The 27626-nt window shown below is 62.3% G+C and overlaps 1 protein-coding gene across 6 annotated transcripts; it reads left to right on the top strand.

The window, feature by feature from the left end:
• CBFA2T3 (CBFA2/RUNX1 partner transcriptional co-repressor 3) lies at positions 1–27168 on the top strand. 6 transcript variants are annotated; one of them, XM_065640609.1, is made up of 12 exons: positions 1–170; positions 18646–18792; positions 20131–20208; positions 21234–21475; positions 21866–21955; positions 23644–23825; positions 23948–24204; positions 24298–24383; positions 24604–24793; positions 24937–25005; positions 25204–25391; positions 26067–27168. In XM_065640609.1, exons 1-12 carry the CDS (start codon positions 101–103, stop codon positions 26355–26357), a joined length of 1890 nt encoding a protein of 629 aa, XP_065496681.1. In that variant the 5' UTR covers positions 1–100; the 3' UTR covers positions 26358–27168. The 6 variants fall into 6 exon arrangements, with proteins under 6 accessions (XP_065496681.1, XP_065496680.1, XP_065496682.1 ...); XM_065640608.1 differs by having other exon boundaries at positions 25201–25391; XM_065640612.1 differs by lacking the exon at positions 1–170 and adding an exon at positions 7867–8255 and having other exon boundaries at positions 25201–25391.
• Positions 27169–27626: the final 458 nt, after the last annotated feature.

Genomic DNA, 27626 nt, shown 5'->3' with positions numbered 1-27626 from the left:
CAGTGCTCCGCATCTCCCTCCTGCACCAACACGTGGGAGCAGGCTGGTTGTGCTGGCCCCTGCCAGGCTCGTGACACCGGAGTGCTCACACCCCCCCAGGATGCCCAGGGGACCCCCCAAGCAGGACGATCATGTCTCCTGGGTCAGGGCAGCGGGCAGGACCGGCCAAGGTAAGGCCAAGGCAGCAGTGGGAGGAAGGTGGTGGGTGGCTGAGGACCACGCCGTGATGCAGGTGACTCACCCCAGTGTCACACGCAGCCTTGGGGGACAGGTGCTCCCCGAGGGCAGCACGTGGCTCGTGCCCATCAGTGCATCCCCTGGGGACCAGCTGGCGGGAGCAGGGAGCCAGGGCATGGCCAAACCCGCAGCACCATGCGGCACCGTGAGCTCGCTGGCACAGGGACCCATTCAGAGTCTGCTCTGCAATTAACCATAATGAATAATCAGCCATGGTTAGGTTTTCTTTACAAGGTTTCAATCCTCTGTTTACTGGGGTTTTTTGTTCATTCCTGGGTCGGTCGCTCCCGTGTGGCTCAGGAGTGTGTTCCCACGCTGGCTCCCCGGCAGCAGCTGCATCCTGCATGCAGCAGGTTTGTGCCACCAGGGTAAGGATCCCACCCCATGGCAACACCAAGGCTCCATAGGACCAGTGCATTCCGTGGCCCTGTGTCAGAGCATCGCCCCCGCAGCGGCCACGCACAGGGCGAGGGGCATCCCACAGCCCCCCACCAAGTTTGGGGGGGCCCAGGGCTCCTGCTGGGCCTGTGCCCGGCGCAGGCAGGAAAGCGACTGCCGGCTGAGTCACCGGCGTTTGTCTGCCCCAAGTGAACAATACTGGCCCTCTGCCTCGCTTCCCCTCGCACGCCGCACTCTCCACCGGCACCGTGCTCCAGCCGCAGCCCCCTGCCCTGCCAATGGTCCTGGCACCTGCCCCACAGGTCGGGGATGCGGAGAGGACAGGCTGGAGGGCTGGGATTGGGGTGCACCCTGGGTGCTGCTCCCATCGTGCCGTGCCAGTTCACTGCGGCTGGGAGCTGTGCTGGGGTCCCTGTCCCCAGACCTGCCACCCGCAGCAACGTCCGGTGCATCCCCAGCGAGGGGCACCCGCCAACAAAGCGCCGGGGGCCGGGCGATGCCGCGGTGGCTCAGCGGGCACCGGTGACCGGATGGCTGCAGCCAGGGGAGCTGTGCAGATTGCTGTGGGCTCGCCGAGCTGCCGGTTAGGAGGTTGGCAGGAGAAATGTTTGTTTTGTTGGCCAAATATCTCTGCAAACTTCCTGATTTCCTTGTGGCCGGTGAGGCAGCGATAGGGCTGGTGAGGCCGTTGCCTGCCCCGCGCTCTGGCTTCGGCGCGGAGAGCTGTTATCTCCGCCACGCAGCGGGGAGGGAAGAGGTGGAGAAAGGGAAATGAAATACAACAGAGGTGGCACATTTTTTGCTCTTGATAACAAGCCCTGCTTTTAGCCTGGGAACTTTGAAACGATGCAGGTGGCCAGAGACAGCCACAACGTCCCCCGCTGCATCTGGACCTCATAACGAATCCCAGACATCCCCGCCGCCAGCCTGCGGCTCCCTGTGGCACGGCACGGATCGGCGCTGACCTCCCCATGGCCAGAGCCTAGTGCTGGGGCGTTTTGACCCTGGCGGGGAGTCTGAAATAAGTTCCTCGTGGGCTGGAGTGACGGCAGGCTGCGCCGCACCGCCTCCCGCTAGCTGCGATCGATTTTTGCAGGGATGCAACATGTTGGAAGTGCGATGCAAGCTAATTAAATTCCCATCGCTAAAGAGCCCCGTGCAGACAGTTGCAGGCTGTGGGGTGGGGACGGATGGCAAGCAGGCGGGTATCCCTGGTTTGTGGGGGAGAAGGGGGGTGAACCCACGGTTAACCCCAGCGGGGCTGCCCACAGCGGGCTGAGCGATGCTGCCGGCTCCCCAGGCCTTGGCATCGCACCGAGGTTTCACATCCCCAGGCAGTGTTAGGGGCCAGGCCCCGAGGATGTGGCTCTTGTGGAAGCTCAGCCTCCCCACGGCAAAGAAAAGCTGGAAACTTGGCCCCCAGCAGCCTCGAAACCTTAAAGCACCCAGAGAATGGTGCCGTATCCTGAAGTGTCCTGGTGTTTAAGCCAAGCCGGTGATTTTTTGGAGCCTGCAGCACAGGGTAAGCAGGGATGATAAGCAGTAGGGGCCGGTTTCCCTTTGAATGCCACAAAGCAGGAACGAATCTGTCAGCCAGGAAAACAGGATTTTTTTTTTTTTTTTTACTTAATGTTCGTGGAAATTGTGCAAAAGCCACAAAGCCTCCAGGTCTGCTTCCTGGCGGTGACAGCCAGGGGACTGCTCCTTCCAGCCTTTGGCTGAGGAATCAAGGGGCTGAGGTGGCTCTTGGGGGGTGACCCCAAGGTTGGGGACCCCCATGAGTGGGCGCAGAGGGAAGCCAGGTGCAAATGAACCCCCTTTCTTCAGCAAGGCTACCGAGTGTCACTTCCTGCTGAGCAGATGTCACCGCGGCGGATGCAGCTGCGGCGGGTGATAGCCGGCGGGCGGCTGAGCCGTCCTCCCCGGCCACTGCCCCCTCCCCAGCCCCTTATCTCCCCTGCGCATTCCCTGATGAATTAACACGCAGGGAAAGGCAGCGCCAGCCAGGGCTCCTTCTGCAAGAAAAATGCCAAGGGAAGAGCACCGGGGGCTGCAGCCAAGCTCCCGCCGCTCGCTCCGGTGTGGATTTAGGTGCTGAGATTCAGACCATCGAGTCTGTGGATGCGGCCAGGGCAATGGGACCGTCGCAGATACATTGACCCTTCCCAGCCCAGCAGCTCCCAAGCACGGCACCCTCACGGGGGTGTTCTGAGCAAATGGGTCCCTGTGCAAAATGGGGCTTTGCATGGTGTGGCTGCTCATGAGCTGTCCCATGCTGTCCCCAAGCTCTGGGCAGGCACCGCTGGCACAGCCACATCTAGTGAGAACCGCAGAGAGGCACCAGGGATGCTCTGGGAAGGAGAGGATAGAGATTGAAAAACCCAGACGGACAGACAGACTCACTGGGGGTGACACAGGAAACCTGTGGCACGGCAGGGGCTGAGCACCGGCACGGCTCGGTGCCTTCGCCTCCAGACGAACCTCCCTGAGAGCCGGGCTGTGGCAGGACCCCCGGCACGGCACAGCGGAGGGGCTGCCAGTGCCACGGGTGCAGGTCTGCTGCAGCTCCGAGCTGCACGGCGTGCCGGTGAGGGGACGGTTCACCAGCGTGGCGAGGGGGAAGGTGTGATAAACCAACACCGTGGGCTTTTTTAACAAGCCTGAGGCTGGTGAAGGGGGGATGCAGCCTGAATAGCAATCAGCTCTTACCAGCACACAGGGAAGCGATGGGGCTGAGCCCGAGCCTGGGCTGCAGGGGCTGAGAAGGAGAACAACACGGTGCTGGGGAGATGCAGGATGCTGAACGAGAGCTACAGGGAGAGAGATGGTGGGTCAGGACGAGCAGTCGGGCACCCATGGGCTGTGGAAAGGGACCCCAGCACCGTGGTGGCTGCAAAGGCACAAGTGTGGCACAGGGCTGGGGTTGCCCCAGCAGCAGCGCGAGCCAGCAGCACCCACGACGTTGCCCCCCAACCATGTGCTTGGCCCCGATAGCGGCTGGGGTCATGTGTGCGGGCAGATAGGGGGCCCGGCTGGTGTGTGGTGGTGACCATTTCCTGCGAGGGTTGGTGGCGGTTGCCCTCAGCCACCCTCAGTGAGCATCTTATCTGCTGGTGTGTGCTGTGCCAGGCCCCAGTGGACCCCCCTGTCCGCAGGCTGTGCTGCAGGGACCTCCTTTGCCTAGGGCAGGTCTTCAGCATCTCCCTGAGCATTACTGCTGCAGCATCTCCCAGCAAGGATGGAGGACATCCCTCCTCCCCGTGGGTCCCATGAGCAGGAATGATGGGTGATGGTACCAGCACCATCCTGCAGGACCCAGACACCCATGGGGGTGGCACTGGTGGCATTGGCAGGCGCAGGGCAGGATGTGCAGCGACAGGGGATGCCGGCTCCTCAAAACAAAGGCAGCAGGAATCGCCATAGCATGTGCGGCTAATCCCCGCGCTGTCGCAGGCTGCACCATCAATCACGCACCAGCGTGACCGACACCAACTCATCACCGGAGTTTCCATCCTCTCTTCTGGGTGGGAACCACAGGGCCCCATCCTGCCCCGGCTCCAGATTTGCTGGGGGAAGGATTGCCAGGCCGGGGCTGGAGCAGATCCAGGGAGGCTGTTGTGCCCCAGCAGGCGTTTATCTTCTGGCCCGGCCATCGCTCTCCCATCGCAGCGGAGCGGGGCCCCCGGCTCTGCCCAAGTGGGGCTGGTCCCACTGTCTGCCCCACTGTGCCACATCCACCCTGTGCAGCCGGGGAGCTGAGGGATGGGAGATGTTTCCCCATCAGCACTGACCCCAGCGGTGCCAGATCCCCCTCCATCCCCACCCGTGGGACCCACACATGCCGTGGGTGCGTGGCCGTGGGGCACCGGGCGCAGGGCACTGCCCAGTCAGCAGCCACCAGCCCGGGTCTGGGCTGGGGGGGCATGAAAGGGTTAAGCCGGGGAAGTTTGCTCACTGGCGGCAATGATTTAAACCAGACAGAAAGGTTCTGTCATCCATCACGCTAACAGCCAGATCATTGTGTTTTAAAGTGTCTGTAATTGCAGCAATACAGAGACTGGGAGAAAGATAAAGGCTGGGAAGATGCAAATGGGGAGGGGAAGCACCAGCCCCCTGCACCCAGCAGGGAGAAGCGCGGGGAGCCCTGGGGCCAGCCCTGCCCGGGGCTGAGCGGGGACAGGGATGGGGACAGGGATGGGGACAGGGATGGGGACAGCCGGAGGGCGGCCCAGGCATCCTCCTGCCTCGCTGGGGATGATGGCACAGGGTGCGTGCTGGGACATTCCCACGGCAGGTGGGAGCATCCACAAAACAGCTCAAGCAAATAAAACCAGGGACAGGCGCGGGCAGGGAAGGGTCCAGAGTGGGTGCCAGACTCAATCTGCTTTATTCAAAATATTATCTTTATATTACTTGTATCTTGCGGCAGCCAGCTCCTCGTTATCCCTGGCTCACTTCTCTCACTATCTCCTCTCTGTTGGAATCCAGGGATGCCAGGAGACAGCGTGCAAAGGATGCTGAGGTCCTGCCCCAGGTGTGCAAGGAGGTGGCCATGGGCACAGTCACAAGTGCCCAGGCATTGTCCTGGTGGTCAAGGCCACGTGCAAGCACGCCAGCAGGGAATTCTTAACATTCAGACGAGTCTCGCCGAATAAAGCGAGCTAACACAAATGTTTATTTTCACAGTAGTGAATTATGACTTCAATAGACCAAAATTACAGGCTGCGTGCGTGGAATAGAAACGAAGCAGACCCCACCACACAAACGCTGCCGGGGGGGACACGGCATGGCTCCCTCCTGCCCATGCTTGGCCTCAGCTTAACCACCTTGCCAGATATTTGGTAGCAGCCTTCAGCTACACCTCAAATTAACCAGGAGCTGGAGAGGTCGTGGCCTCTGGCACCTCGCGGGGACCTGCCGGGAAAAGCCACGACCTCTCCAGCTCCAAGAGCGTTGTCACCTCTGTGGTCAGGTCCCTGTTCCCAAAGGACCCCTGTGCTGGCACCCCAGAAAATGGGGGCTCTGCCTTGGGGATGCTCTCAGGCTGCCTTGGTGGTGGCTGGTGCTCCCCGGTGCCTTGACGTGTGCACCGTGCACCGCGTGTCCAAATGCGCACGCCGTCGATATTTGCATGTGCTGGGCTGTGTCGTCTATGCAAAGCCAGGGGGGCGGCGGGACGGGTATGCAGCTGTGCACGGGGGCGGATTTTCCTCCACTGCTGGTGGGGCCATGACACTCATCTGCAAGAAGCTTCTTGAGAAAGGTCCCATGGGGAATGAGGGCAGCGCAGGAAGGGACAGGAACGGGGACAACCCCAGGGCTTCAGGCAGGGTGCACAGCAGCAGGGGGTGTGATGCTGTGCAGCGTGCGCACACGGTGCCAACCGGTGTAGGTAAGAAAAATTCAGACCTGCTCATCCCAATGAAGCAGGGAAATGTAGTGAACCCCCCCTGATGTTGGTGCTGGGCCACTGTGAGACAGTAGAGCAAGACACATCAGCTTTTGGGGGGAACAAGCAAGACAAAACTGGAGCTGGAGGTCAGGATGGCCAAGAGTGGGGTGGAGGTGGCTGGGCTGGGGTCCTGCAGCACAGTGCCTCTGCAACCCTGTCAGTGGGGTGATGTGGGTGGGAGTTTGGCTCTGCAGTGGCCATGCAATGGTCATTTACTGGCTGTGCAATGGTCACGCAGTGGCCATGCAATGGTAATTTACTGGCCACGCAATGGTCACGCAGTGGCCATGCAGTGGTCATTTACTGGCCATGCAGTGGTCATTTACTGGCCATGCAATGGTCATTTACTGGCTGTGCAATGGTCACGCAGTGACTATATGATGGCCATGCAGCAGTTGCCTTTGCAGTGTCCTTGCAGTGACCGCGCAGTGGCTGTGCATCGGTCACGCCAGGGCCACGAGTGGCTGTCGAGTGGCCGCGCGGCAGTTCTGCAGCAGCGGTTGTGCAACAGCCGTGCAGCGGTGACTCGCCGCCTGGCAGGGCCGCCGCAGTCCCCAGCGCCCAAGCCCTGGGAAGCGGGCGAAGATGAGTCATACAACAACCATATGGGCGGCAAAGGCTCCACACAGCAACTCGCAGAGGGAAGGCAGCTGCCAAGCAGAGTAATTACGCAAAGAGGCAAGGCTTCGGCTTGCAGGGAAATTAGCAGGGCTTGCGTTACCCAGCGCACAAGCAAGCAACAACATCGTAGTAGGTTTTGAGGGAGAGGGAAATTTTTAATGCTCCCCCCAGGTGGCATGGGGTGTGCAGGAAGGGCACGCTGGGGGTCAGGCAGCGTCGCAAATGCATGCACAGGCATGCATCACTGTCGTGCACCGCTGCCAGGGGTGGGCCCTGCTGGCATTCCCGCAGTGCCAGTGCTGCGCAGCTGCCCTGGGGAGCCCCTCCAAAGCCAAGAGGGGTGGGGGGCACCCTGAGGCCAGGCAGTGATGGGTGTGTGGACTGTGGGGTGCCAATGGGTGCTCTACTTGTGAGGCGAGTGGCTGCTCCTGTTGCAACCCCGGCCCTCAGGCCTCTGGAAAGCAGAACCACACAACTCCAGCCCCCTGCAGCCCCCCAGCCCCTTGCAAACACCCCCACCCTGCTCCAGCCCCTGCAAGTCCCAGCCCCGGCCCCTTGACTGTTCCCACGGCCCCAGACAAGCCCTGGGCCCATCCCCTTGCTGCCCCCCGCATCCCACACGACCAACTCCCGGCTTCTTGCAAATCCCAGCCCTGACTCCTTGCAAATCCCCAAAACATTTGTAGCCACCCACCCACTCCATCTTCAGCAGCCCCCAACCCCTTGCGATCTCTGAACTTTTTGCAAACCCCAGTCCCCTGCAGAACCCGTGCACCCCCTGCACGGCCCCCTGCAGGTTCCCGTGCAGTCCCCAGGCCCTGTGCATGCCCCATGGCCCCGTGCAGCCCCCCGGTGCCGTGCAGCCTCGTGTCCCCATGCAGCCCCCCGGTGCCGTGCAGCCTCGTGTCCCCATGCAGCCCCCCGGTGCCGTGCAGCCCCCCGGTGCCGTGCAGCCCCGTCTCCCCGTACCTCCCGCTCCCTCCCCGCGGCCGCGCACTACGGGGGTCGCCGCTCCGGTGGCGGCGGCGGCGGCGGGGCGCCCCCTGCCGGGCGCGGTGCAGGCACCGTCTAAGGCAGCGGCGCGGGCGGGCGGCGCTCACTCCGGGGCGGGCGGGCGGCGCGGCGGCAGCGGCGGCGGCAGCAGCGGGCGCTGCGGGCGGCCCGGCCCGGCACGGAGCGCGGCCGCGGACGCCCCATGGCCGCGACGCGGCGCCGGAGGATGCGCCGCCGGGCAGCGCGCAGGGGGTGAACCAGCCCCGCGGATTTACCGGCTTCTCCTTCCCCGCCCTTCCCCGCTTCTCCGGTGTCCCCCCGCTCCGGGGGGAGGGGAGGCGCCCTGACTCCCGGGCTGGCGGCCCCCGGTGGCCCCGGGCGCGGCGAGCGGCGGCGGGCAGGTGCCGGGGGCAGCCGCCGCCGCGGGGCCGCGCTCCGCCCGCACCGGCCTTAACCGGGCCGGGGCCGCCGCCGGGGGCCGCTACCGGCTCTGCCCGCTCCTGCCGGCCCCTGTCTTGGGACTTACCTCACGCCTCCGCCACACCTCAGGACGGTAAGTGCCGTCCGCGGCCGGGAACGGGGACGGGGAGGCTGCCGGTGCCCGGAGAGGCTCCGAGGGAAGAGGTGCTGGGGATGCTGCCGGTGCCCGGGGGGTGCTCCCGGTGCGCAAGAGTCAGGGAGGCTCTCGGTTCTCGGGTGGTGCTCCCTGTGCTCAGGGGAGTCAGAGGCTCCCGGTGCCCGGGGGATGCTCCCGGTGCGCAGCGGTCAGGGATGCTCCCGGTGTCGGGGAAGCTGCCGATGCCCGAGCCAGCGTGGTCCCCGCCGCCGCGCTTTCTCCGTCCCGGTGCTTGGTGGCCTCCGGGACTCGCCGCAGCGGCGGAGCAGGGCAGGGCGAGCGGGGGCACAGCCGGGGCGAGCGGGCACCGGGGCCGCCGTCAGTGCAGCTGGCAGCGCTCGGAGCGGTTCCACCGGCGGAGGCCGGGCAGGAGCGCTCTGTCGCCACCGTGGCCCCGCTCCCACCCGCCGCGCTCACGCCGGGGCTTTGCCTGCGCTCCCCTCCCTATCCTTGGCAGCCACTTTCCGACAGCCGGGCCAGCGTGGGGTGGCCCAGCAGCCCAGAACCCACGCGAGTTTGTGCCCACCCCACCGCAGCAAACTCCCCCCAGTCGTGGCTCCCGACTTCTGCCCGGTGGGAGAAGTCGTTTTCATCCCTGCATCCCTGCTCCTCCTCGGACCTCCAACCCGCCGGCTCCACATCCCGCTCCGGCTGCTGCCGATTTAGAGATGGAGCCGCATTTCATGGCGAGGAGGAGCTGATCCACTCGGGAGAGTTTGCGAGGAGGAAACAAGGGCTGGTTTGGGAAGTTCCAGCAAACCCAGGGCTGGTTTGGGAAGTTCCAGCTGCAGCAGCATGTTTGCACACGAGGACACGGGTCCATGCCCATGACACACACTGTGTCCTCGCGTGTGCTGGGGAACAGTTGTGCTGGATGCAGCTTTGGGAAGGAAGGCTGGCTCAGGGAGCCTCCAGCTCCAGCCTCAGCGGTGTCCTGCTTCTGATCCTTGCAGCCTTTAATCACCATCCGGCTCCTGCTTTCCCTTCAGAGTTGCATTAAGCGGCATTTGCTGGCATGCCCGGCCACCCGCTCCAGCCTGGCTTTGCCGGGAGGATGCTGTCGGTGTAGCGATGGAGCGAGGCTGGCACCGTGCTCTGCCGTGGCTCCGCCGTGACGCTGAGCCGGGGCACAGCCGGCTCTCCCCCGCGCAGCCCTCGCCACTGGATGGTGCCTTTGGATACCGCAGAGCGTTTCTCTGGTTAAACGCACCTTTTGTTGGAATTTTTCTTCCTCTGTTAGCCAAGAAAAACTTTGCAACTTTCCTTCGCTTTCGGAGAGGAGCTGCTGCCGCTGCTGGGTTTCATTTTGGTTTTTTTAATTTGGAGTCACGTGCACGTTGACAGTGTCTTTGAATCTAAGCGATGGTCTCGTCTCTAGCTTAGAAAGAGCTTTTGAGCTCTTCCCTCTGTTGTTTTCTCTCTGTTCAGGAACAAAGAGAATTTTCTGCCTTTAATTAAAAGGAATATTAATTCTCCTCTCCTTTGCTGAGCGACTTGAAGACACTCCGCAAACATCCGTCTGCTCGGCACCGTGGAGGGTTGAGCTCTGCTATGGTACGAGGCACGGAGGTTTGAGGGGAACCATCCCAAAACCTCCGGCAAATGCGGAGCAGCAGCCGGGGAGGATGCTGACAGCCCCGGCGCCCGCAGTCCTGGGGTGAAGAGCCTCCGGGGCTGAGCAGCCTCCTGGGGCGGGCGCCTGCGGCTCCTGAGGCGGGTGAGGCAGGTCCCTGCACGATTCCATGCAGGGAGAAGTTTTGAGTGTTGCTTTTGCTGTGGCTGGGGTGGGAAGCGGAGATGGATTCAGCTGTGCAAAGGGGTTTTTCCCTGCCTCGTGCTTCCCGGCCCGTGTCTGTGCGGGCAGGTAAGGGTTTACCCGGGACGGCCAGATGTCGGGTGTGTTTTGTTTGAAAAATGTGGGACTGCAGATGCTGGCTTGTAGGGAGGAAAAGCCAAGATGTTTGTGTGAGGGGGAGGCTGTTCTGTGACGCTGGGTGCTGGCATGGGGTGGATGCCGGATTCGGGCAGGGCAGCAGCAAGGCCTTGTGTGGGTGCAGGATTTGCCTCTTACATCGGGAACTTCCAGGGTGCAGGGTGGAAAAACACTCCAGTGCTCGGCCCTGCTTCAGGCTGGGAGGGTCGAGCAGCTCCCTGGGCTGTGCCCGTTGCTGCAGCACTCTCAGCACCACTGGGCTTGGTGGCCGGCGTGCTGGGGAGGGGGCTCTGGCAGGTCCCGCAGGAGCTGGGGGCTGGCGGGTCTCCGCTGATGTCCCCTGTGTCCCTTCCCCAGATTTCTGCTTCTGAACCGAGGCTGTTTGCCGGCATGGAAAACCCCGGGCAGGATGCGGGTGGTGCAGCTGCGTGGTGTCGGCTTTGCCGTGGAGATGGGGTCTTGGCTCCGCTCGCTGCTGGCAGCTGGTTAAATCCCCGGTGTGGTCTTGAGGCTCTGCAGGGTGCTGCAGGTGCTGCAGGAGCCCCGGAGAGGAGAGGCACCCTGTAAATGTCTGTTATTACATCCCTTAATGGGGGTCAGTGGATTACACCGCTGAGCTCAGTGCAAAGCTGGGCTTAAACACAGCTGCTGGGGCTGAGGGGATGTGGGTCGGGCAGCCCGGGCTTGTGCTTTCCAAGCTGGACCAGGGACCAGGAGCTGGATTTAGACAAGGGGGGTCCCCAAGCTGGGGCCAGTCCTTGCGAGCTTTGTGATGGCTGGCACGGGGCAAGACCAGGCTGGTGGCACAGAGGAGACCCCCCTGCCCGGGTGCCGCTGGTGTTAGTGCCATTGCCCGGTTGGGGGGTTATTTTTAGATTTCCTGAAGCTTGTTTTCTGCCGTCCCTCCCAGCGTGCTCAGGCTCCCCAGGGGCAACCCCACCTTGACGAGCCCACAGCTTTCCTTTGGAAGATGCTGACCAATGTTTCCAGAAAACATCCAAGGGATTTCCTGTTTATTTTGCAAAATTCTCATTGATATTTTTTCCTGCAATGTTTGATTCAATCTCACATGAGCAAAATCGCATTGAAATGGAGCATGCAATTAAAAAACAGACAAAGAGTCAGTAAAGCAGCGGCTGTGGGGATGCATGTCTGGGTCTGGCACCCCTCGGAGCTGTCACTATCCTGGCGTCCGTGGGGCAGGATCCGGCGCGGGGTCCCTGGGGAGCTGGCGGTGCCTCGGCATTCCCACGCTGCAGGGACCTCGCCGGGAGCTCCCCACCAGCGCTGGCGTGTGGACGGGGATGTTTTCCTTTCCCCAGCTGCTCTCTGCCTCCAAAATGCCCCGAGTCCCTTGGCTGCTCATGCCACTTGTCCCCACTCCAGCCACCAAGGCCACCTTTGGGCACGAGTGTCCCTGTGCATGTGGCTGAGCGGCTGAAAAAATGGCAAATTGGGGGTGTTTTAGCCTGAACCTGTCCCTGCCTTTGAAGAGCACCCAGCTCTGCAGCTAGGGCAGGCACTCAAGGGGCTGGGACGGTTTTGGGGAGCCCTTTCGGCAACATGTTGGCAGATCACCCTTCCAGTGTGGTCACCCCAGTGATGCACCCCAGCCCTTGCACCAGGGAGGGGGTTTGCAGCAGAGACGTGGGTGTTTCCCGGGTGTTTCCCAGGGGGTAGCAGCCGCTGCAGGGCTCAGCCCCAGCCCTGTGCCACGGCACTCTGTTTGCTCCCGGTGTTTTCTCAGTATATTTAATTTCCAAGAGCATAAGGCAGCTAGGGAGCAGTGAGGGCGTGTGTGTGCCCACCCCCCCTGCCACGGGACGGCTCAGACAGCAGCACTGCAGGCAGAGTTTGCAGCAGATGCTGTGCCAAGGCTGGGGGGGGCTTGGCAGTGTCGTTGGCCCATCCTGATGCTCCTCCAGCATCAGTGGGTCAGGGGGACCCCCCAGGCAGACTCTCTGCAGGGGGGATCCCCACTGTCCGGGCTCTCTCTGCACTGACCGGCCACGTCGCTGCCGCCGCTGTTGACTCACAGGCTCCGACACCGAGTCCCAGGGCTGAGCCTGAGATGCTTTTCCAGGCAAGGCTGAAATGCACAAAATGTTCGACTTGTAAAATATGTAGCGTGAGAAAATAGCCTTTTCTGCTCTCCTCCTCACTGCCGCCGCTCCCCTGCCCCATCTGCTCACTTGGAAAGTTTCCCACAGCCGGGGGGGGGCGGGCGAGGGGCTGACGGCACTTGGGGTCCCTCGGCAATTGCCGGGAGGTGGCATCCACCCCACGGTGCCCACGCAGAGGTGATGCCCCTTGGCAGCACAAGGGGTCTTGGGGGTGGCACAGACACCTGGAGGATGTGCTTGGTCCGTGAGGATGCTGCCTGTGCAGACCCTCTTCCATCCTCCCCGTGTGCTTTGGCATCCTGAGGTCTCTCTCCCCGGGGACACATTCTGAGAGCAAACGTGGGGCTGGCACCGGGAAAGCCAGCCAGGCTGTGCCACGGTCACCGCCGGCACAGGGGATGACGCGGGTGGCGTTGGCGTGTCCCGTGGGGCCCGGGGTTTCCGAAACAGGGCAGCGTGGTGCCTCTGGGGAGGGGGCCGGGAAATACCCCCGCAGGGTGCCCTGGGAGGGGCCGCCACGCTGGAGCTGGCCACAAGCCACCGTTTTCACCAGCCACCTTCATCCATCATTATCTGGGCACATTTCGGATCCTTGCCAGGAGCAAGGTGGGAAGCGGGGGTTGTAAGCATGCTTTCCCTATTCCCCTGCCATCCTTTTTGCTGCCTGTGTGTAATTAACAGAGTAATTAAAAACAGGATGAGTTAATTGGTATTCATTTATGTGGCAGATGTTTTTAATTGAGATACGAAACAATTTACCTGTTTACATAAACAATAGCAAATGAAGGCTTGTAAAACAGAGAGGGCGCTTTTTTTTTTTGGGTTTTTTTTTTGGCTTTTTTGTTGTTGCTGTTTTGAGGAAAATCAAACCCATTTCGCTCCTCCCTGGCTGCGCGGGAGCCGGCTGGCACTGCCAGCATGGAACCCGGAGCCAAGGCAGCGGGTTTGTGTCCCTTGGCCACCTGGTTGTGGCTGGAGAAATGGGGTTGGTTTGGTTTGCGGTGTGTAGGTGAGTGTGGTCCTGGGTGCTGATGGCCCACATGGAGCTGGGACACTGTGTGCGGGACGTGGAAGGGGACCGGCCGCTGGGGTCGCCACTGGCTGCCCTGGAGCCAAGCGGGGAGCGTGTCCTGTGGCGTGTCCCCCGGCAGCACCGGGTGTCCCCAGGGTGTTGGCACTGCCGGTGCAGGCAGCACAGCTGGGGGCTGCTCATGCGATGGGGCTGTGGGGAAAACAAAGCAAATTGTGAAAATTGAGCATGGTGCAACCTGTGCTACTCCCGGCAGTGCGTGGGTGGGGAGTGTCCCAACTCAGCAGCGTGGGAGCCGTCCCAGTGCACCCACGGGCCAGGCGAGGATGGCAGGGATGAAGGCTGGCTCACCGAGCAGCGCCGAGGGCTGCCATAGCAGTGTGAGGATGGCAGGTCCTGCTGAGCTGGGGGGACAATGCCCAGGTTCGTGGGCTGGCTGGCACAGCACTGTCACCCATCCTGGGCCAGGCTGCCACCATCCCCCTGGCTGGAGGAGCAGGGCAGAACAAGACTTGTGCCATGAGCATCCCTTGGGCATGAGCATCCCTTGGGCATGAGCATCCTCGGGAGCATCCCTGCCTGCAGGAGTGCAGGCAGGAGCGCAGGCAGGAGCACAGGCAGGGCCAAGGTGCCTGGCAGGGCTGGGCCCCTCTGCCGGCGCTCCCCTGGCACCACCAGGCACATCAGTGTCCCATTGTCCTTGTGGCAGCCGTGACCTGCAGCCAGAGCTCCTGTGCAAGTTCCTCCCTGGGCCTGGAGCCAGCCAAAGCCGGGGTCATTTACATCTTGTGCAGAGGGTTTAATTAGTTGGCTTCCCTTTTAAAAGGCTTCATTTGTGCTGATGAATGCTGGGGTTCGTATCACTCCCTGCCAGCCTGGCTCCCCAAAATGTGTGCATGGGGCAGGCTGGCAGTGGGATAACTGCTCCTCAGCATGCCCCAGCATCCCACAGCCGCTGTCCTGCTCTCCTCCTCCATGTGCAATTGGGGATGAGCCACCTCCAAGCTGCCTGCTGTCACCTACTCCCATTGTCACTGCATCCCTGGAGGGATCAGGATGGGTGCAGGGGAGGAGGGAGATGACGGTGCCCTGCAGCTCCCACCACCTCTGCCGGGCCCGTGCATGTGGCTGGCGCGGCTGCCTGGCCGCTGGCGCTGCCGCGTCCCTAACACGCTCCAGCTGGGACAGCTCGGTCCCTCGCCATCTTATCGGGGAGTTGTTCCTGGCCCCGGTGGCAGCGGCAGCTGAGGAGCCTTTGTTTCGGAGGCAGCCTGGCTTCGGGAGACGTCGCCTCCAGCATCTGGATTTCATTTGTGGCCATTTGGAGAGCATGAAGGATGCTGGTCTTTTAATTCCCTTTTAACCCCTTCCTTGCCCAAGAAGTCTTGCCCAGCCTGGGAAGGGAGGGGTGTGGGAAGATGGAGCTTTTGGACGGCCACAGCCAGGGAAGCTCCCTGCCCTCTCCATCCCTGTCCCCGAGGAGGTGGAGGGAACAGGAGAGTAGCCGGCCAGGGCTGGCACATCCCTGTCCCCATGCCCAGCCGCTCCCTGGCCCTGCCCAAGACTGTGGGGGATCATAGAATCACAGATGGTTTGGGTTGGAGGGACCTTCCCAGCTCCCCCAGTGCCCCCCCTGCCATGAGCAGGGACATCTGCACCAGCTCAGGTTGCTCAGAGCCCCGTCCAGCCTGGCCTGGGATGTCTCCAGGGATGGTTCAGCCACCACCTCTTTGGGCAACCTGTTTCCTTGTGCTCGCTGCCCAGGGGTGATGGGCACCCCGGAGCTGGGACAGAGCCTGCAGCGGTGGGACGGGCTCCCTGGGGCCGTGGGAAATGGCAGATGCTGGGCTGGCTGCCCACTTTGCTGCTGGGTGCAGGGGCTGCTCACTGGTGTACCCGGTGCTGGGCACTGGTGTCTGCCAGCCAGCGTGTGCAGCTGCAGGATGCTGGGTGCTGGTGCCCACCAGCATGCACAGCTGCACGGTGCTGTGCATTGGTCCCTGCTGCTGTGCACGGCTGCAGGATGCCATGGTTGGTGCCTGTCTGCATGCAGGGCTGTGCAATGCCGTGCACTGGTGCCTGTTGGCATGCACAGCTGCAGGATGCCGTGTGTTGGTGTCTGTTGGCATGCACGGCTCCAGGATGCTGTGTGTTCGTGCCTGTTGGCATGCACGGCTCCAGGATGCCGTGTGTTGGTGTCTGTTGGCATGCACGGCTCCAGGATGCCGTGTGTTCGTGCCTGTTGGCATGCACGGCTCCAGGATACTGTGTGTTCGTGCCTGTTGGCATGCACGGCTCCAGGATGCCGTGTGTTGGTGTCTGTTGGCATGCACGGCTCCAGGATGGTGTGTTGGTGCCTGTTGGCATGCACGGCTGCAGGATGCTGTGTGTTAGTGCCCACCAGCGTGCGTGGCTGTACAGTGCTGTGCACTGGTGCCTGTGGGCACACACAGCTGCACGATCCCCTATTTTGGTGCCCACTGGTGTGTGCACAGCTGCACCAGGCCATGCATCGGTGCTTTCCAGCACCCAGCACTGGGGAGCACACGGCCGAGCAGCCCCCCTGCCCCAGCTCTGGGGGGGCAGAGGACTAGCTAATGGGCTCTCCCGCAGCTCCCACCCCGGAAGAGCGATGCACAAGCCAGGGCGAGAAATTCGGGGGTCGCCAGTACCCCGTGGGATCATAAACCCTGACCCCCATGGTGCTGCCGGGTGCCACAGGCAAGCCAGGGCCAAGCTGGGCTTTTTCAGCTGGTAGGAGCTGTGTTGGGGTGTCACCGCAGTGGGGACAGTGCCCGGGCCAGTGTGCCGGGGGTTAAATGCTCCGGTGTGACAAATGGGGGGCTCGGGGTCACGCGGGGGTGTGCGGGGTCCGGCATGCGCTGGCCCCGGGAGGCAGGGTGGGGGACGCCCGCTCCCGCCAGCCAAGGAGAAAATACTAATCCTTTTATTTTTATATTATTACTTATTCATCTGGGCTGCACAGGCCTAATGGAAACCAGATGGAGGAAAACAGACACAGCCCTGAGCAGCTGGGACAAATTACCCCAAAGAAAGAGAGAGAAAAAAAAAAAAAAGGAGAAAGAAAAAATAATTCCAGCAGAGTTGGAGTCATGTTGGGGAATTATTGTTTGGAGGCGGTACTGGGGGACTGCACCGTGCCCCTTGAAATCCCCTTCACCCACCATGGAGCTTGTCCCATCCTGCAAATGTCCTGGGTTGGTGGGTGCCTGGATCCTGTGGGCATCCCGGGCTCTGTTTGTTTTGGGTGTTTCTGGGCCTGGGCACTGACAAATCCCATCGGGTTTGGTGCCGTTCCTTGTCCCCGTGCCCACACAGCGATGTTTGGGTTGCAAACACCTCAGGGAAAATTTATGACTTGGAGGAAAAGAAAGGAAAAGACGAGAAAAAACGAGAAAAAACACAACCAGGCCCCATTTCCCCGGGTGTTTGCCCAGCTTTGTGGAAACTTTCCTCCCAGTGGGAAGTTGTGGAAAAGCTGTGTTGGTGCCAGAATGAGTGTATCTGTGTTTTCCCCTCAGTATGAGCATGTGTGTGGAGTCAGGACAGCGAGGAGGATGGGAACAGGGATGCCGGCAGGGATGGGGATGCAGGCAGGGATGGGGATGCAGGCAGGGATGGGGATGCAGGATCGTGTGGGAACCCGGTGGATCAAGGCTCTGCGGCTGCACAGCTGCAGCCACCCAGTCCAGGTCATGCTCTGTGCACGCTTGTGGCTCGTCCTCTGCTTTCAGAGCTGGATTCTGCTCCACTGATTGATGGGGGAAGGCTGGAGAAGCCTTGCCCAGAGATGGGCATGTCCATGAAAAGGAAAATAAAAGGTGTTTTTCAAAACATACCATTTATTTTGGCAGGCCCTGTAAAGAAATCATGGTTTTATGGGGAGGGATGCTGCTTGGTCTTGGGGTTTCTCCTGAGGCTGGAGTGGGAGAAGGGGACAAGGAAGGGGACACTGCAGCATCCGGGTGTCTGCAGGATTATGGTGTCCCCCGGGAGACTCAAACCCCCGTCGGGAGGATGTTCTGTGGTGCCGGAGCCACCCGGGAGGATGCTGTGGGATCACGGTGGTAACCGCCCAGGAGTCTGGCCCTTGCCGCTGGCTCTCCCATCTCCCTGTCCTCCGTGCACGGCATCGGCTTCGACACAAGCCCCGATAGCATCTTGCTCGGGATGAGGCTCTGGTTTTATTTAGCCCGGACAGTGTGCTCTTGCAGGGTTCAATTAATCTCACAACAGTTGCGGCAGATTAAGCATGCATATTAGATTAGTGCTGATCAGCCGTGCCGGGCGGGCAGCATGCTGGGGCGCAGCGGGGACCCCGTGGCCGGGGGACGGTCGTGGCTGCCTCTTCCTTCTTTGGCTGGGGCCAGTGGTGCTGGCGGCACAGGCTTGGGGACACTGATGGATCGTCACAGCTGCCCGCACTTGGGGCCACGCATCACCGCCCAGCGCGGCAGCCGCGGGGCCGAAACCTTGCGCAGGGGCTGTATCACCACCGTTCGGAGGGGACAGTGCTGGCACGCGTCCCCCGGGGATGCCGCTGCCGGGCGTTATGTGGGGTTGTAGGGCGGTGGGAGGGATGTGGGGGAGCCCAGCAGGTGATGGCAGGGAGCCCCGTGCTCCCCGGCGTGCGGGAGCCGGTGCCTCGCGGGGCTCCCCGGGGCTGTGGCAGGACGGTCACCGGTGGGTGTGTGTGTCCTGCCATTGCTGCTGCCACCGAGCATGGGCTGTAGTGAACTCACAATGTACTGCCTGGGATTACAGCGGCCTTGGGCACAGCTGCCGCGGACAGCGAGGGGTTGGTGGGCAGCCAGGGATTCCTGAGCCATGGGCAGGTAACTGCTGGCAGGAGGGTGCCGAGGTGACAGCGGTGGCTTTGCAGGGACACACGCATGCGCATGGGGCAGAGCTGGTGCTGCACGGGCAGAGCGGTGCCCTGCCCCATCCCCACCACCTGCACCCGCGCCGGACACAGGGCATTGTCCCCACCACTGTGCAAATGAGTAGGTCGGTCACTGTCCTGCGGGCACACAGCACACCAGGCACTGTCCCCACTGCCCGAGCTCTGCCCAGGGTTGCTGTCATCGTGCGTCGGGGAGCAGAGATGCCCAGGGCAGCCCGAGGTCCCCAAGGGTCCCCTCTGCCCCCAGTCCCTGTTCATGGGGACACACGGCGCTGCCTGGCACACCCTCCTCACCGCCCTGTGCCCTCTCCCCGCAGATACCGCGGAGACACGGGCCGCCACCATGCCCGACTCGCCGGCCGACGTGAAGACACAGTCCAGGTCCACGCCGCCCAGCATGCCACCGCCACCGCCCGCTGTCACGCAGGGAGCCACCCGCCACCCGTCCTTCATGCCAAACACCCGTGAGTACCGGGCTGCCGGCGGGGACGGGGTGACAGGCGGGGGGGCTGCCCGGCTCTCTTCGCCTGTGGGTCACTCGCTGCAGCCGGGACCAGCAGTGTCCCTGCAGCCCTGCACAGTGCTGGCCGCACTGGGGGGTGACATTACTCGTCTTTGCGCTGGAGAAGGGTTTTGGCTGTGCACCCTGAGCCCCGGGTCATGACTGTGCCTGTGGGGAGCACTGCCGCACTGCCCAGTGCTAGCAGTGCTTGGGGACAGAGATGTCCTGGTCACGGAGTGGTGACACAGAGCAACGCGTGACCCTGGGCGCTCTCGCCTGTAGGATGCTGTGCGCTGGGGCTGTGCCCGCAGGTCAGAGCTGGCCCCATCCGGGGTCCCAAACACATGGGGACCCGCCTGCCCGTCCGCATGTGGCACCCGACGGTGGCACGGGAGCGTCACGGCCAGTCGCTGTGGCAGGGATGTCCTTGCCCTGCCCAGGCTACGGTGTGGTGGCATCGGGGGACTTGGTGGGGACTCGAGGTTTGAGTCCTCAGTCTCTGTAGCATCGTTGAGCTGGGGGAGCCCTGACATGCTGGTTGCACTGATGGCACATGGGCTGGTTCTGCACCCACAGGGTTGCAGCCGGGATCAGTCCCTGTGCTGGTGTCACCGTCCCAGCACACGGATGGACAAGGGACACACAGGGCAGGATCTGGGCGGACAGGGGCCAAGCAGGTCCCCTGGCCAGAGCAGTGGTGGGTTTGCCAAGTGGTTGCTCCAGCTCTGCTGGCACACGCGTGTGCAGGGGATTTGCTTGTAGCTGCTTCACGCTTAGAAACGCCATCGGGGAAGAAAACACCTCAAAACGCCCCCCCGAGCCGCAGCCGCCCAACAGCCGCTGTCACTGCCATGGCCCTGCCACCTCCCCAGCCAGATGCTCTCTCGTTAGAACTGGGTTTGCATTCAGCTGCGATCTGAGGGGTTTTGCTTTTTAATCTCAGCCCAGTGGCAGATGCAGGGCCCTGGGTGCGGCTCGGTGTGGGACGCAGGGGCAGCCTCGTCCCGGAGTGCCACCGTGTTTTGGTTGTTCTTGGTCTTGGGGAAATGTTGCAAAATGCCCCTTGCGCTGGGGCTGTGCGAGGGTCATTCTGAAATGCAGGGACCATGTTCGGCAGCCGAGCATCCCTGGCTGTGATGGGATGCAGGGACCCGGCTCCATCCCCAGCACGCCTGGGTCTGGGCAGCTTCACCCACGGCACGTGTGTCCTCGCCGGCGAGGAGCGCTGCCTGCAGGGACCCCCTGGCTGAGAGCTGCCCCCTCTGCTCTCTCATCATAGCGTGTTTTATTTTGCTTGCAGATCGAGACGCTGGCCCTCCGACGTTTCTGCCTCGCGGCCGTTTTCATGGTTGCTTGAAATGGTCGATGGTCTGTCTTTGTAAGTAAAATGAAACATCCGCTCTCATGAGAGACCCGAGCGGCAGCCAGAGCCCCCCGGGAGGTGCAGGGTCCGGCGGAGGGCACAGTGCCGTGGGGGCGGGCTTGGGCAGGGTGTGCTCCCCCGCGCCAGCCCCTCTCCCTGCCCTGGTGGGTCACGGGGATGCGAACCCCATCCCTGTCCCGGCTGAGGGACATGTGCAGTGTCTAACTTAGTAACGCACCTGTCGTAGGAATAAAAGCAGTTGTGGCCGACGGGTTATTTTCGGCACCTCTTTAGCGGGCGGCTGATCCTGCCCGGCCGGAGAGCGAGCGGGAGCCCGCCGACGCAGGCAGGGCAGGCAGGGCAGGCAGGGCGGCGCAGGCAGCGCAAGGTTAGTGCCATCCCAGGAGCCGGGTGCCGCGGGGAGAGGCGCGGTGCATGTCTGGGTGCCGTGGAGCGGCGTGTGGTGGGGAACGGGGTGACGCGTGCCATCGCCCACGCCGGTCACGGAAAGGTCCCTGCACTCGCGCCGTCTGTGCAGGGGGCTGGTGCAGGACAAGGGACCCACCACACCGCCGGTCGGCATCCTCAGATGTCCCCTCCCCAGGTCCCCTGGTGTGGGGTGCTGCGGGCAGCTCCCGTCCTCCCTGTCTGGGCAGCGGGGCCAGAGGTGCTGGGGTGCTGCAAACCAGGCTGGGGTCCACAGAAAACGGCTCATGGCTTCTCCCTGGGGGAGCTGAGCATCTCCTGGAGGCACAGGATGGAGCCCCTGCTCTTGGGTGGCTTGAACATCAAGGAGCAGGATCAGGCCCTCGCTGTGCTGAGGCACGCACTGCATCCCATCCCTCCCCACAGCCCCTCACAGCACCGGGGACCGGTCCAGGATGTGGCCCCAGGGATGCAGCAGCATCCCAAAGCCTCACGGGTGCTGCCAGCCCTGTGGTACCCAGCAGGATGCTCCAGTTCCCTCATCCCCGCCTTGTCCCCACGGTGCCAGGACACAGCCACCTGCTCTGACCTCTCATCCCCCTCTCTCCTCGCAGTGATGAATGGGACCAGCCACTCACCCACCGCCATCAATGGGGCTCCGTCCACCCCCAACGGGTTCAGCAATGGGCCAGCCACCTCCTCCACCGCCTCCCTCTCCACCCACCAGCTCCCCCCGGCCTGCGGCGCCCGCCAGCTCTCCAAGCTGAAGCGTTTCCTCACCACGCTGCAGCAGTTCGGCAATGACATCTCCCCAGAGATCGGGGAGCGGGTGCGCACCCTCGTCCTGGGGCTCGTGGTACGTCCACCGGGCGCAGGGGGGGCTTGCAGGGTGATGGCATGTCTGGGGATCCTCTGGTCTGCTTTTGGGATGGGGATGCTGTTAAACGGGAAAAACAAATAGGGTCCTACTGGTGCTGGATTGACCTAAATCTGGGAAAAATGGAGGATGTATTTTCAGCATCTCCTGAGATCTGCACAGCATGGTGCAAGGTTGAGTCCCTGCTGCTGGCAAAGCCTTGAGCGTGGTTTTCCCCTCCATTGTGGTTTTCCCTCGAGCGTGGTTTTCCCTTGAGTGCGGCAGAGCCAGCAGATGAGCAGAAATGGGGAAAAAATGGGGGAGAAGCAGCAAAGCATCCCCATGGGGTGTGAGGGGAGGGCAGGGGCTGAGCCTGGGCTGTCCCCGCAGAACTCCACGCTCACCATCGAGGAGTTCCACGCCAAGCTCCAGGAGGCCACCAACTTCCCACTGCGTCCCTTCGTCATCCCCTTCCTCAAGGTGGGTCCCAGCCTGGGCGCTGCGGGGACATCGGGGTTCGTGTTGCCAAAAGGGGGTTCAGGGGGTGGCTTTGGGGTCAGGGCTGCCTGTGTTCCCCCCCAGGCACGCGTGTCCCCCCTGCACACCCAGCTCCTTGCACGTGTGGAGTCACACGAGGCCGGGGCTGTTTGCAATAAAGCGAGGGGTTCGGCCCAGCTGGGAACCATTTGCAATTCATTAAAAATCCCCTTTTTAAAATTTGCCTTTTAATTCTGTGCTGACTCAGCACTGTCACCCTGTTCCGGAGGGATTCACCGATCACTGGCTTGCCTGGCAGCACCGATGCTGCCGGCAGATGTTCAAGCTCAGTGTCGCCTGTCCCTTGTTAGCAAAGGAATAACAAAAAAGGGCAAAAAAAGCCCCTTTTCCACCTCTCCCTCCCCAACCCTGCAGTGCAAAGGTCGGCGCTCGCCGCAGGAATCTGCCTGCAAAGCTGCCAGGGCAGTTTGCTCCTGGCAGGGGAAGGCAGAGCCGGAGGGGACAGCAGAGCCCCCTCATCCCCCTGCGCAGGTTTGCAGGGGGACAGTGCATCCCCAGCCGCATGGCTCGTGGGGTCCCGCTGTGGGCTGGTGGCCCCATGGCTCGGCTGGGAGCCGTCCCCGCTGTCCCGCTGCCAAGCAGCCGCCCTGGCACCCCGCTCCCAGCTGTTCCCACCGCCAGCTCCAGATGTTTCTCATTATCCTAACTGCAACCAGCCGGCCTCGGCGTGCTGCCCGGATTCAGGGGATCTTGCTTGTTTTGGTGGGGTTGTTCCCTCTGCCCCGGGCCGGGGAAGGGAAGGGTCTGTCCCCGCTCGCCGCAGCGTGCGTCTCTGGCACACATGTGTCCCACAGAGCGGGTTTGGCTGCAGCTCAGCTGCCTGAAGGGCAAACCAGAGCTGGCAGCCGGGCAAAATGGGATATCTGCTGCTTCATTCTTGCTGCTCCATGCGCTCCTTGGGGCCACGGTGCCGGGGGAGGACATGGTGGGGAGTTCACGGCCCCGTGGGTGCCAGATGTGCTGGGGGCTCCCCTGGGCTGGGAGTGCAGGTCCCCAGGGTGACTGCCCCATGGACAGGGTGGCAGAGGTGGCTGAGCTAGCCGGGAGGAAGATGATGCTCTGCAGCCCCTGTCGGGATGCGGGAGGGGTTGGTTGAAGCTGTGGCCATGTCAGGCCCCGTGGCGTGCCATGTGTGTCCCCCCCGGCATAGGGGCTGGCCGGGGCACGCTGCAGGGAGTGGGGTCCCAAGGATGTCATAGAATCACAGGATGGTTTGGGTTGAAGGGCCCTCCCCAGCTCCCCCAGTCTCCCCCTGCCATGCGCAGGGACATCTGCACCAGCTCAGGTTGCTCAGAGCCCTGTCCAGCCTGGCCTGGGATGTCTCCAGGGGTGGTTCATCCACCACCTCTCTGGCCAACCTGGGCCAGGCTCTCGTCACCCTCAGGGGCAGCAATTCCTTCCTCATGTCCAACCTGAATCTCCCTCCTTTAGTTTAAAACCATCACCCCTTGTCCTGTCGTAACAGCCCCTTCCGAAAAGCCTGTCCCCTTGGGGAAGGTGAGCAGGACCCCAAAGCTGGGCTGCACCGGGGGGGCTGTGCTTGGGCAGCCGTGCTCTGCGGGGTCTGGGGGGGCTGCAGGGCTGTGGGCTGGACTCTCCCCTCCTCGCAGGCCAACCTGCCGCTGCTGCAGCGGGAGCTGCTGCACTGCGCCCGCATGGCCAAGCAGAGCCCGGCGCAGTACCTGGCGCAGCACGAGCAGCTGCTGCTGGACGCCAACGCCTCCTCGCCCGTCGACTCCGCCGACCTGCTGCTGGAGGTGGGCGAGAGCGGCAAGAGGAGGACGCCAGACAGGTGCGAGCCAGGGGGGCCACACACACGCATGGTTATTTTTTTGGGGACGCATCCCTGCCATCCCTCCCTGGGCTGGCGGGTAGCAGCGCACGCCGGGGACCGACTGTCTCTCCTTCCCCCAGGACCAAAGAGAACGGTTTGGACCGAGACCCCCTGCACCCCGAGCACCTCAGCAAGCGGCCGTGCACCATGAGCCCGGCGCAGCGCTACAGCCCCAGCAACGGGCTCAGCCACCCCCCAAACGGGCTGGGACACCCGCCCGCCGCCCCCGCCCTGCCCCAGCACTACCGCCTGGAGGACATGGCCATGGCACATCACTATCGCGACGTCTACCGGCACCCCGACCCCCGGGAGCTCCGCGAGCGCCAGCGGCCCGCCGGTGAGCGTTGGGGGGCAGCAGGGGGCTGGGGAGGCCCCCCCAAGAGAGAGGGGTGCTGCAGGGGGCTGACCCCCAGCCCTGCTTGCCTTGCAGCGGTGCACGGGGCACGGCAGGAGGAGGTGATCGACCACCGGCTCACCGACCGGGAGTGGGCGGAGGAGTGGAAACACCTCAACAACGTACGTGGTTCCCCCCCGCGGTGGTCCCACTGGGCTGGTGTGAGTGCTTCCCCCCCCCAGCCCTACTTTGCCCTCTGTCCCCACCATGTCCCCCCTACAGCTTTCCTCCCAAGCGTCCTCTGCTCCCAGAGTGACACGCCGCCCTGGCATAGCCCAAATCCACCCCCAGCACCAGGAATGGCGGTTCCCCCCCAACCCTGCCATTTCCCGGCCCCCGCAGCTGCTGAACTGCATCATGGACATGGTGGAGAAGACGCGGCGGTCGCTGACGGTGCTGCGGCGGTGCCAGGAGGCCGACCGAGAGGAGCTGAACCACTGGATCCGGCGCTACAGCGATGCCGAGGACATGAAGAAAGGCAGCCCCCCCTCCGCCCGCCCCCACAACAGCTCCTCCGAGGCACCTCAGTTAGGTATTGACCCCCGGGGCTGCATTTGGGGGGTCTGCGCTCCTCTCCAGGGTGCCCGTGCTGTTCCCCCCGGGGGTCCGGCATCTCCAGCGGGGGTGTTCAAAGGGGACGGCGTCTCCTAACAGCGTCACCCCTTCTGCTTCCAGACGCTCACCGGGAGTTTGCGCCGCGGCCGCTCTCCGGGTACATGCCGGAGGAGATCTGGAGGAAGGCTGGTGAGTGCGGGGCGGGCACCGGCACCCATCGGTGTGCTGAGCTGGCGGGGTCTCTGCCCCATCCCGTCCCCGCGCTGTGGTGGGGGCTGGCGGGGAGATGCTCACGGGTGGTGCTGCCACAGAGGTGGGTGCGCGGTGTCAAAGCTGGGGGGATGCCGGCACCCCCCACCTCACGCTCGCCCCCCTTCCTTCCAGAAGAAGCTGTGAACGAGGTGAAGCGCCAGGCCATGTCCGAGCTGCAGAAGGCCGTGTCGGACGCTGAGCGGAAAGCCCACGAGCTGATCACGACGGAGCGAGCCAAGATGGAGCGAGCCCTGGCTGAGGCCAAGCGCCAGGCGTCCGAGGACGCCCTGACCGTCATCAACCAGCAAGAGGACTCGAGCGAGGTGGGGACCTCTGCGGGGACAGGGTTGGTGGCAGCACGGGTGTTTGGGACGTGCTCTTTTTGCAGTCAAGTTCACATCTGTGCATGTGAGCATGGGTACCGGAGGGGCTGCGGCAACACCACGGGGTGGGAAAAAGAGGGGATTTGTTTGACCGAGCTGGGGATGGGGGCATGGTCCGGGATGGGGGAGCACAGTATGGAATGCAGGTCCAGGGTGATGTCTGTGGTCCGTGGTGGTGTGCATGGTTGTAGCACGGAGGGTGTTGGTCTTTTCTGCCAAGTAGCCAGTGATAGGACAGGAGGAAACAGCCTCAAGTTGCACCAGGGGTGGCTGAGGTTGATCTTGGGAACAATTTCTTCCCCAAAGGGCTGTGGGGCATTGGAACAGGCTGCCCAGGGCAGTGCTGGAGTCGCCATCCCTGGAGGGGTTGGACAGACGGACATGAGGTTCTCAGGGACATGGGGTAGTGCCAGGGCTGGGTAACAGTTGGACTTGATGATCTCGAGGGTCTCTTCCAACCAAAACGATTCTATGATTCTGTAGTCTGGGATGCAGGTGCATGGTTGAGGATGATGTGCACAGTCCAGGATGGGGGTGCACGGTCCAGAATGGGGTGCCTGCTCCGGGCTGGGGATGCAGGATCCAGGGCTGAGCTTTGCCTTTGCACCCCCGCAGAGCTGCTGGAACTGTGGGCGCAAAGCCAGCGAGACCTGCAGCGGCTGCAACACCGCCCGCTACTGCGGCTCCTTCTGCCAGCACAAGGATTGGGAGAAGCACCACCACGTCTGCGGGCAGACTCTGCAGGGGCTGCCGGCCCCCGCCGCCCCCGCCGGGCTGCCCCCGGGTCCCTGCCAGCCTGACGCCGTGGCCACCATCGCCAGCAGCCCCAGCGAGACGGGCTCGGCGGCCGCTTCCCGCGCCGGCACGCCGGCCACCCCGGCTCCGCTGGAGACCGCGTCCCGCTGAGCCGCCCTGCGCCGCCGCCGCGCTCCGACACACGTGGACTGCACTGGATGCAATTATTTCCTCAGCTACCTGACTTGTGTGACCTCCGAAACGACCTCTCTAGCTCTCACAAATAATCCTCACGGATCCTCAAACTGGGCTTTAAGTGGAGTTAAGGCAAATACCGGTCTTCTCTGTTCTCTCTTCCGTCTTTCTTTTGGCTTTTTTTTTTTGTTGGTTTTCTATTGGTTGGGGGATTGTCATTCGATTTTTTTTTTTTTTTTTCTCTTTTTTTTCTATTTTTTCTCTCTGGACGCGGGGTTCGGCCGCAGCCTGGCCACGCGGTGACGTGGGAGAGGCCGGCCCAGCCCCGGCTCGCATCGGCGCTGCCAAGGGGCTGCTTGCAGGAGGAAAGAAACTTCACTTCTTCGTCTCTGTCTTCTTTTTTTTTTTTCTTTTTTTTTTTTTGTAAAAAAAAAAAATAAAGAAAATAAAAAAGAAAACGTCAAACTCTTTGGCTTTAAGTAAGAAATTGTAAAAAAGGGAAAAAAAAAAAAAGAAAAAAGAAAAAAAATCCAAAAACCAGACGACGCCAAGTCAAGCCGCGTGACGGACGCTCACCTGTAACTACCTTGCTAGCTAGCCAAGAACAGACCGGACTCACCTCTGCTCCAAAGGAAATCCAAAACCAAGGAACATCCAAATGTCTCTCCACTGCCAAAGTTCGTTTCGTTCTGTTGTTGCTTCCTTCTCCTCCCCGCAAGGTTGGACGGATGCACCCCCGGGGCTTTAAAGAGTTTCTATTAAAATAAAGCAAAAAAAAAAAAAAAAAGTGGTTTTTTTTTAAACAAAAAAAAGCAAGTCACTGAGGCATGGGAGGGGGAGATGGTGGCTGAGAACCGCCAGAGTCGGCACATCTCTACCTCTGCCCGCCGCCGCCCTGGAAAAAGAGAATTAAAAGAAAAGAAATGAGATGAAAAGACAGATTTTGGTTTTCCCCCTTCCCGAAGCCGTCGGGGGACGCCTGCGGCCGGACCCCCCAAACCCCTCACTGCCGGGCTGCTCCCATACCCCGCGTCGGATTTATTTTGCAAGGATTTTTAAGAGGAAAAAGGAAAGGAAAACGAGCGCCACCTCCTTCCTGGCCGAGGAGGCAGCCAAGGACATTGTCCATTATTTTGTATTTCTTGCATTGTTGTACAAAGCGCAGAGGACGGGAGTGCAATACGGAAAGTCCCCCGGCCCCGAGGAGGGCAGCCCCGGCGGGCAGGAGTGCTGTACGCTAATGTG

The sequence above is a fragment of the Caloenas nicobarica genome, chromosome 9 (assembly GCF_036013445.1).
Source record: "Caloenas nicobarica isolate bCalNic1 chromosome 9, bCalNic1.hap1, whole genome shotgun sequence".
Lineage (NCBI taxonomy): Eukaryota > Metazoa > Chordata > Aves > Columbiformes > Columbidae > Caloenas > Caloenas nicobarica.
The sequence above is the reverse complement of the archived record's forward strand: the minus strand, read 5'-3'. Positions and strand labels throughout refer to the sequence as shown.

Bases quoted from the DNA above. Each gene is read 5' to 3' on its own strand.
- CBFA2T3 (XM_065640608.1), top strand. From the start codon at position 101: ATGCCCAGGGGACCCCCCAAGCAGGACGATCATGTCTCCTGGGTCAGG. The intron at 21,956-23,643 runs GTGGGTCCCAGC...CCCTCCTCGCAG, and splicing joins TCGTCATCCCCTTCCTCAAG to GCCAACCTGCCGCTGCTGCA. The intron at 24,794-24,936 runs GTATTGACCCCC...TTCTGCTTCCAG, and splicing joins CTCCGAGGCACCTCAGTTAG to ACGCTCACCGGGAGTTTGCG.